This window comes from Megascapheus bottae, chromosome 16 (genome assembly GCF_031878675.1).
Source record: "Megascapheus bottae isolate mThoBot1 chromosome 16, mThoBot2.hap1, whole genome shotgun sequence".
In the NCBI taxonomy this organism is placed as follows: Eukaryota; Metazoa; Chordata; class Mammalia; order Rodentia; family Geomyidae; genus Megascapheus; species Megascapheus bottae.
This window is the reverse complement of record NC_143524.1, coordinates 14693157-14702791: the sequence shown is the minus strand read 5'-3', so window position 1 is coordinate 14702791 and position 9635 is coordinate 14693157. Positions and strand designations below refer to the sequence as shown.

The 9635-nt window shown below is 45.7% G+C and overlaps 1 protein-coding gene across 2 annotated transcripts in view; it reads left to right on the top strand.

Moving 5' to 3' along the window:
* The first annotated feature begins 200 nt into the window (after positions 1 to 200).
* Ext2 (exostosin glycosyltransferase 2) overlaps positions 201 to 9635 on the top strand; it is a 112697-nt gene continuing 103262 nt past the window's right edge. The window contains exons 1-3 of one of the 2 annotated variants that reach the window (XM_090347860.1): positions 201 to 328; positions 4196 to 4767; positions 5468 to 5557. In XM_090347860.1, the coding sequence (XP_090203986.1) occupies positions 4232 to 4767; positions 5468 to 5557 (626 nt within the window). In that variant the 5' untranslated portion in view covers positions 201 to 328; positions 4196 to 4231. Of the gene's footprint in view, positions 376 to 4195; positions 4768 to 5467; positions 5558 to 9635 lie in introns of both variants that reach the window. The other variant, XM_090347859.1, reaches the window with a different exon arrangement.

The window sequence follows — 9635 nt, the reverse complement described above, 5'->3', positions numbered from 1 at the left end:
TTCATTTGGTAGTGTCAGGTTGCCCTCTGGGAGTGTTGGAAATCATTTGCATTTTTGACAGATACCTTGGGTTTGCCACTTGCCTGACCTGATCCTGATCCAGGATCCTAGAGCTCCAGGCCACAGCGCGCTGACTCCTCCTGTCCAGCAGGGGGCGCGCGGCGGCCGCTCCCGCATGCGCAGTGCGCGCGTGTCAGCGCCCGCCGAGCCGGCAGTCGCGCTCCCGGTTCCCTCTGTCTCCCTCAGACCTGGTCCTCGAGGTGGTCCCTGCCCTCGCGCGATCCGACCTGCGAGGCCTCTGCACGCGCGCCCGTAGCATGAGCTGGAGGTGACTGAGCGCCGCGCGGGGCCGAGCGGGAGGCAGCCGTGGCCGAGGTGAGCGCGGCGTGCAGGCCCGGGCCCGGCGGTCGCTGAGGGGGCAGGCGGGTCTCCCGGCTGTGGTGACTCGGATCGGGCGCCGGGGAGGGGCCGGGCCCGGGGTGCGGTGGGCGCGGACCCGGAGTGGGTGGGGGGGAGACTGGGGCCTTGTAGGGACGCCCACCCCGCTGGGCCGTTCACAGACCTCCCGGCCCTCGCCTGTCCCCGGTCTCCGCCTGGGCCTCCCCTCCCATCACTGGCGCCCCCCTCGACCCTCGTCCGCGGGGACCTCGCCCTCCGGCCGCCACCCCGCCCTGCGTCCCCGCCCTCCGGCGCCTCTCCCAGGGGCGGGACCCAGAGTGGGTGGGCAGGTGGTGGGCGGGTGACCCGACGCCCGAAGCCCAGGCGTTCGGAGCTGTGCTCCCAGTAGAACCTGGAAATCTCATCTAGGCACAGCAGTGACAAGTTTGGGAACTCCAAGTGTAACCGGCTGGGAAGGGCTAATCTTTCTCAAGGGATGTCATCTTGAGATGATAAAAAAAAAAAAAAATGTCCACTCCAGTTCTTGTGAGTCAGTGAGGCGGCTCCAGTATAAAGCTGGGCTTGGGTTTCTATGTTTCAGAGCTCAAAGGCTCTCTTGGTAATAAAATGTGATTGATTGAACCAGGATGCCAGTGGCTTGCACCTGTATTCTTAGCTCCTCAGCCGAGATCGAAGTTCCGAGCTAACCTGGGCAGAAAAGTCTGAGAGATTCTTATCTCCAGTTAACCCACAATATGCCACAAGTACAGATGTGGCTCAAGTGGTATAGCACACCAGTATTAGTGAAAAAGCTAAGCAAGAGCATGAAGGCCTGAGTTCAAACCCTAGTACAGGTGCCCACGGACACACATTTACACACACACACACACACACACAGTGAATGAGTTCCTTTGGGAGGCTTAAGCCTCCTGGTCACATGTCTCCCAGCTTTGGCATTTTTGAGTTGCTTTATTTTCATGGCTAAGTTTGAGTGAGGAACATGTGTGTTAAGTGGTGAGGGCCTATCGAAAGAGACTTAAAAGATAAGCCTGGAATTTGTGGCTCCTTCCTGTAATCTAGCTATTCAGGAAGCTGAGCTATGAGGATCTCAGTTTGAAGCCAGCTTAAGTAGGAAAGTGAATGAGATTCTATCTCCAATTAATCAACAAAAAGCCATCTGTTGTCTCAAATGATTGAATGCTAGCCTCAAGCAAAAAGCTCAGAGGCAGAGCCTATACCCTGAGGACACTGGCATGTGTGTGTGCACATGCGCGCACACACACACACACACAATGATTAAGAAAACAAGAAATTATGACTTAGAATGTTGGTCTAAATGGATTGATTATAACCTGAAGCACGAAAATAAAAGTTTATTCAGGCAAATTCAAGATTAAGTAATTCCAGGAACAGAAAGTATGCATCATCTGGACCATAGATGAGGTTAAAAGACTTTTCCAGTGACACAGAATTTAACATCTAGCCAGATGACTCCTGTTCTTTGCAGGGACAAGTTTGATGTGTTTTAAGGAGAATAATATTTGTAGAACTTTGGAAATTCTTGTTTTGACCTAGGTTATAGGTTGTATGGAGCAAACATTCATGCATTTTTGTCCTTTTCCTGAGCTTGCAACTTCTATTGGTAGGAGCACCCTCTTTGGACAAAAGTAACTTGTTTCCTTGGGTGGTAAATTTGGAGACAGCCAACTTTCTGTGCTTCAGTACTTGACAGTCTGGTTCTGTGTGTTATAGGGGTATGGATAGGGGCATCCAGAATTGAGCAGATGTCTTATTCTCCATAGTAACCTCTCCTCTTGACAGCCTCACTGGAGGCAGCTGTTTCTCTTATCTGCCTCAAGATCTGATCCTACCTCCTTCCAATCTCAGCTTGCCCAAGTGGGGAGGCCCTTCAGGTCCCCACAGAGTTGCAGGAGCTGGCTAAGGTGGACCAGCAGGAGCAAATCAGCATGAATGGAGTGGATCTTTCAAAACTGGTGGCAGTGGTGGAATATAAGGCTGGACATGGGATCCAGGCTTCCATGACCTATCAGGATTTAATGGGATCCAGGATTTAATGACAATTGAGGCTAGAACGAACACTGCTGAACAGGTGTAACCTGGACAAAGAGGGAGTGGTTCTCACCCTGGGGTCATTTTGCCTCCCTCAGGAGTATTTGGTCAATTCTGGATATCTGGATATAGTTGGGGTGCCTCAAATTGAGGATTGCCTCTGGTTTTTACTAAATATGGGCCAGACATGCTACCTCTTACAATGTATGAACCATCTGTCCACACAAAACAATTTACCTGGTCCAAATGATCAGTTTTGTCAAGATTAAGAAACCCTGTCAATAAATGTGAGGGAGGCTGTCTTGGCAGAGTGTTGGGGAAGGAATCAGAGGCATCAGGAGGTGGAGAATGCTACTTGGGGCCAGTGCTGCACCACCTGCCATGTTTCTGAGAGGGCCCATGCTCTTTATTCTGCAAATATGGAATGCCTGTGAGTGAGCAGGCATGGCGTGGCGGTCCTCCATGGGCCAGGATTGCTCTTTACAGATGTTACCATGGAAGGGGGTCCCAAATATCAGTGAGGATAGCCAGATTCTGAAATAGCAGAGCCTGCCCGTGCCATGTAACTGTGGCAAGCAGGCAGACACAGTACCCACAGTGGAGCTCAGGTCTGGACTCACAGCCAAGTCATCTTGTCTCACTGTGTTGGAGTATAGTGTTTCTGAGGGCAGTGTGGATGGGAAGCCAACAAGGATAATAATTCTATTCTGACTTGAATAACGGAGGTGGGGGAAGGAGGAACAACCAACAGAAATACAGAACTAGAGCTGGCATGAAGAAGATTGGGTTGAGGGGGTGGCTGGACCTTGTTGAGGAAGTACTCTGCAACATCCCCAGAAAGACGTTCCCTCATGTATCCTTCCTTGAAGGAACAAGTGCACCTTCCTTCCTTCCTTCCTCCTTCCCTCCCTTTTTCACTCCCCTCTCCTCCCCTTCCTCCTTTGTGTCTCCTGTCCTATTCATTTGTTTATTCCTTTCCTCTAAATATGTTTCATTCACTATAAAATATCAGCATAGATTTTGTTATCCAGTAAAGATGAGACTTTGTCTTAGGATTCCTTGGACTTTGACCAGTTCTTTCCTGGTGGTTTCACATTCTGTGTCTTGCTCCAGTTTTGTCTTCTCTTGCTCTTTAGAATGACAGTTCCTCCAGATAACCTGCTTCTCTGCTTTTGGCTGTTTACAGTAATGGTAGGACTCAGTAATGCTTTGTGCTAATAAATGAATGAAAACAGATTGTACAGTAACAAAGTTTGTGCAGATGAAGCATCATTTTATGTTAGGCAAATGTTTCAAAATAAAACCAAATCAATATTGTTGGCTATTTCACATTTGATCTTTCTTTATTGGTTAGCATTTCCTGCCCAGGGTCCCACATTTGCTTTAAGTGACTTATTTGTTATTACATATTAATATTTTATTAAGCATTTTTGTATAGTATTAAAGAGAAAGTAAAATTTATCATATGCTCTATACATTTATATGCAGTTATATCTTTGTGTGTATTTACTAGTAGTGTCAAAATTCCCTTTTTGTTACTCTTAAACTTTTTTTATTTGGTGGTCCTGAGATTGGACCTGGGGGTTTCACGCTTGCTAGGCAGGTGCCTTCTTGTTATTTCACCAGACTACATATAGTAAAGAACGAGGATATTCAAAGTTGAACAGTCCTCTTAAATGAGAGTGTTACTTGCTACTGTAAACCCTTGTGTTTTTTTTTTTTTTTTTTCTTGTATCCCTGGAGTTAGGAGTGTGAGGAGGAGGAGGAGGCTGCATGTGTCAGTATGTGTGCGTCAGTCAAATACAACATCCGGGGTCCTGCCCTCATCCCAAGGATGAAGACCAAGCACCGCATCTACTACATCACCCTCTTCTCCATTGTGCTCTTGGGGCTCATTGCTACAGGCATGTTTCAGTTCTGGCCTCACTCCATCGAGTCCTCAAACGACTGGAACGTGGAAAAGCGCAGTGTCCGGGATGTGCCCGTGGTCAGGCTGCCAGCCGAGAGCCCCATCCCAGAGCGTGGGGATCTCAGTTGCAGAATGCATACATGTTTTGATGTCTACCGCTGTGGCTTCAACCCAAAGAACAAAATCAAGGTATATATCTACTCCCTGAAAAAGTATGTGGACGACTCTGGCGTTCCAGTCAGCAACACCATCTCCCGGGAGTACAATGAACTGCTCACGGCCATCTCAGACAGTGACTACTACACTGACGACATCAATCGGGCTTGCCTGTTTGTCCCCTCCATTGATGTGCTGAACCAGAACTCCCTTCGCATCAAGGAAACAGCTCAGGCACTGGCCCAGCTCTCCAGGTATCTGACACTTAGAGACTACAGTGGTCCCTCTAGGAGCCAAAGGGAAGGTGAGGGAGAGGTGGGCATCCTTCTCAGATGTGTAGGAGTGGCTGAGGTAGTGGAGGCCTCTGCTGTGAGCACCTGCCTCTGTACTGGGAGGCTCTGAGAGTTTACAAACTAAGGATGGCTCTTCCTCCCATTCTTTGCCTTTAAATTTCAATTATGCTGCCCTTACATAATACATATCCTTTCCATAATTCCATTTGAAGAGATAACCATTACCCATGTTTTGATGTTAATTTCAGTGATTTTTTTTCCCTTTGGATTCTTTATTTCCCTTACCACGAATATATTTCTCAACAATTTCACTCTTTTGCTATATAATTTTAAAGTTTATGTAGCATTCCAAGTTTTGGATGATCTGTAATATATTTGACCAGCCTTTTGTATTTTTTTTATCCTTTTAGAACATTGCGGTAGATTTCAGTTTTTCATGATTAGAAACAGTTCTATCATGGACAAGCATGAATGCCACATCCTTTATTTGTTCTTTCAAGGAGGTAGATCATCTCTGATTGTTGCAGATTGCAGGAATTCACTTCGCATACCAGAGGAATGACATCTCTGGGGTCTGGGAGAGTTGGATTTGCTATTCAGTACTGTACTCTCATTTCTTCTTGGTTGCACTGTGGATTCTACTTATTTAATTTCTTAATAGATGGGATCGAGGTACAAACCACCTGCTGTTTAACATGTTGCCTGGAGGACCCCCAGATTATAACACGGCTCTAGATGTTCCTAGAGATAGGTGAGTGTATTTGGGATTGTTCTGGGTTTCTGAGAACTGAATAAATTAGTCCTTGGGTTTCTCTACAATTATATTCTTTAAACATACTGGTATATTTTATAATCAGAATTGTTTGCTAAACCAGGAAACTATCTTAGGCATTTCCTTCCTTAAGACACAGAAATATTGAAGTTGTGTGAAATCTATGCTCTACCCTAACTTAACTTCTAAGACTGTGATCTGTTTTCCTAAGCTGGGCTGTGTTTTTCCAAGTGTAGTGCTCCAGTCCCCAAGGCCAGGCAGGTTCAAGAATAGCTTGTGCTAGCGTTCTCTGAATTTGGGAGCATTTGCCAAAATTTGGCAAGCTTATGTGTGAAAGTTCTGGAATGAAATGCATCAGCTGGGTGCCAATGGCTCCTGCCTGTAATCGTGGCTACTCAAGAGGCTGGGATCTGAGGATCGAGGTTCAAAGCCACACTAGGCACAAAAGTCCAAGAGCCTCTTATCTCCAAATAACCACCAGAAACCCGGAAGTGGTGCTGTGGCTCAAGTGGTAGAGCGATAGTCTTGAGCTGAAGAGCTTAGGGACAGTGCCCAGACTCAGAGTTTGAGCCCCACAACTATTTAAAAAAAAAAATAAAAAAGCTTCATATGACTCCTGTTTGGGTGCTCAGTTCAGGAGCCTCGGATTGTCAAGCACCCAGGACAATGCTCCGTGTGTAGGATTGTCATGAGTTTGTATGAATCCATGTATCCTCAGTCTTGGTGGAGCTGATGTTGAATTCCTGAGATCATTGCTACTGACAGAAGTAACTACCAGGGAACAAGCTGAGGCCAACTGTGTTCTCAACTTGTCAGAGGCTAACATTACCATTGATTTCAATCTACACTTAATACTACTGTCCTGAAAGGTAAAATCTGAACCTTATTTTCTTTAAGTGGGTATCTCTAGTCAACTTTGAATTGTTATCTCAGTATATATAATTAGCTGTAGAAAAGAGAAATACTTGACTGCCCTTGACTTTGTATAAAAACCATTTTGGACAGCAGAGGGCAGTGTGTCAATGCAAATACTTTAGAAACCCACTATACCCAGGGTGAGCCTTGTTGGCCTTAGTCCAGAGAAGGTGTGTTTGTATCTAAGCCTGCTATTGCCTTATGGGTTTTGGTTGTTCTCAGGAGGTGACATACTTTTGAGAAGAAAAGGGAAGGGGGATTGCTGTTAGTTTTGAAGCCTTTTATTTATTTTTTTTCCAAAAATGCCTGCTCTGGGACAGTTCACTCCTTGCTTACATTTCAGTGTGTCCATTTACAAGAGAGGTAGATTTCATTTTTATCCAATGCACATGTTACGTGGAGTTTCATTTTTTGTGGGAAGGTGTGAGGCAGACAGGAAAATGCTGGAGTGCTAGGTAGTGCTAAGGTGTTAGGGTCAGGAAGGTAAAGTGGTTTTCCTCTGCTTGTGTTTTTGTGAATGATTATAGATACTCCTGGAGCAAATAAGAAACCAGCCTGTAGTCCTCGTTTATAGTTCAGTGCGGCCTGAGGGGTGGAATTTCATATCTTTTGTTTATGCTTCTGGAGGGGTAGAGAAGCACTAGCGAGAGTTGTACCTCACATTGCTCAAAACTTAGAAAGCAGACTGGCCAGAGCAGAGGATCAGCTGAAGTCTCACCTCATCAGTGTTATTTTATACAGGGAAGTGGAAAGACCTGCAAGGAAGGGAAGTGGCTGCTTCTTAAACTTTCCCTACACCAGTTGAACAACATGCAAGTAAAAAAATGAAGAATAGCATTTAACATCTGCCCTCATTCCTTCTTGGTTTTTATTTCTTCCTGAGAGATGCCATTATGTGGGTTTAGATACATCCATGTACACATTCATTTTGTTTTAACTTAAGTAGAGGAAGCATATTATATATCTCTTCCTGATGCTAGTTTTCTGAGATATTACCTGAGAAATTATTACTTTGGATTTCAATTGCCCTTTCTCTGCACATAACTCTTAAAAAAGTGTTACTTTGGGGGCCAGGAGTTTGGCCTAGTGGTAGAGTGCTTGCTTAGTATGCACCAAGACCTGGGTTCGATTCCTTGGTACCACATATATAGAAAAAAAAGCTGGAAGTGATGCAAGTGATAGAGCTCTAGCCTTGAGAAAGCCCAAAGACAGTGCTCAGGTCCTGAGTTCAAGCCCCAGGACTGGCAAAAAAAAAGTGTTACTATTGTCTGGGAGTTTATTTGAATTTGTGGTAGAGAATTTCAGGTTCATTGAAGAGAAAAGAGGGTGATACAGTGAGCCCATGCCTGCTGACCTGCCTCCTCAACTTGTGGCCAGTCTTGTTTTATGGGTTCTGCGTGCCCATTGCCAGTGTGTCTGTGATGCAGATCCTAGACATATGTCATTTCAGCTGCACATAGTTTGTATGACTTCATAAGATACAGGTTTGAAGCTATGCTCACCAGGTTATTATCCAGCATCACACTTACAAATATTCACAGTAGTAATTTCTTTTGAGACAAAGTCTTTTATGTAGTTTTATGTAGCCCATACTGGCCTCAAACATGTAATCTTCCTGCCACGGCTTTCCAAGTACTTGGATTATAGGCATTTAACACCATGTCTAGTTCAACAGTAGTTTTTTAATATCAGTAAATATCTAGTCATTGCTTAAACATACTGGATATATATTATATCATAAATATGTGTATATGTCTGGGGCCGGTGGCTTATACCTATAATTCTAGCTCCTCAAAAGTCTGAAATTTGAGGACTATGGTTCAGAGCCAGTCTGGGCAGCAAAGCCTGTGAGATTCTTACCCCCAAAAAGCTGGAGGTTGAGCTGTGTCTCAAGCGGTGGAGCACCAGCCTTGAGTAAAAAACTCAGGGACAGGACCAGACCCAGAATTCAAGCCTCAGTACTAGCACACACACGCATGTGTGGTATATGTGTGTGTTTCTAGGGTTTAAAGGGGCTTTGAGCTTGCTAGGTAAACTTTTACCACTTGAGCTTCCTCCCTACTCTTTTTTAGATAATTTTTCAGCTAGAGTCTTGCTTTTGCTTGAAGGCTGGCTAGCCTTGGATCATAATCCTCCCATCTATGCCTCCCGAAAAGCTGGGGTGACAAGGCACAGGCCACCCAACCTAACATTCCTCCCAGTCTCTACATAGAGTTGCTAGGATTACAGCTGTGTACTGCTGCTCCAGGCCATAGAAGCAGTTTTGCAGTTTGACTCAGCAAACAAATAAGGATGACCAGTAGGATTGGTCAGCGTTTGCTTTGTTGCATGCTTTATACTTGAGGCATTTGCAGGCCTGATTACACATGTGGTTTCTAGGAAAGCAGGGGATAAACTTACAGGCAGAGAGTGCTCAGTAACAGGAGAACTGTGAGAAATTTGCAAGATGGTAGCTAGAAGGGTGGTGAGCCTGAGGCTGGGAAGGAAGGCTCAAGGGTGAGGAGCTGACTGTCCTGCAGTCAGTCTGGAAGCTCTGGGCAGTGCCACAAAGGCTGAGAACCCTTCCACTGATAGAATTATTGGTCTTTCATGGGTGTGATCATCATACTAATACTTTCTCTGCCACAAGTTTTCTGTTTAGCCTCTGGAACTGATCTCTGATTTAGAGATCCATAATAGGAAAACAGAATGTGCTGCTCAGAAATTCACTTTTCAGTCAATGTGAAACATGTGTTCTGTAAAGCCAGGGTGCCTGTGATCTTTGCTCCATGACCACGCTATGGAAAGCTTGGCAACAGAGGCTGAGACTCACAGTCAGCGGTTGTCTGTGAGCAACAGGGCTGGTGTGAGGTGAGTTTGACTAATGGCACCTTCTAAGGTGGCAGATGGAGATCACATGTGTGTGCTCTGTGACACAGGCCTTCTCAGACTCCTGCTGCTGCTTGATACTTGACTCACCCTCCTTTCCCCTCCACCCCCAGGAATAGAGTAACAAGATCAAGGCCCCAGGAACAGACTAACAGAATCACAGAAAAGGTTGATGTCATGTATACCTGGTACCTTTCTTTCCACCTGCGCTCATGGGGCTGGGGTGTAAGAGCCTAATTAGCCACAGCCCTAGCTTACCTGGATGGCTTGGTGC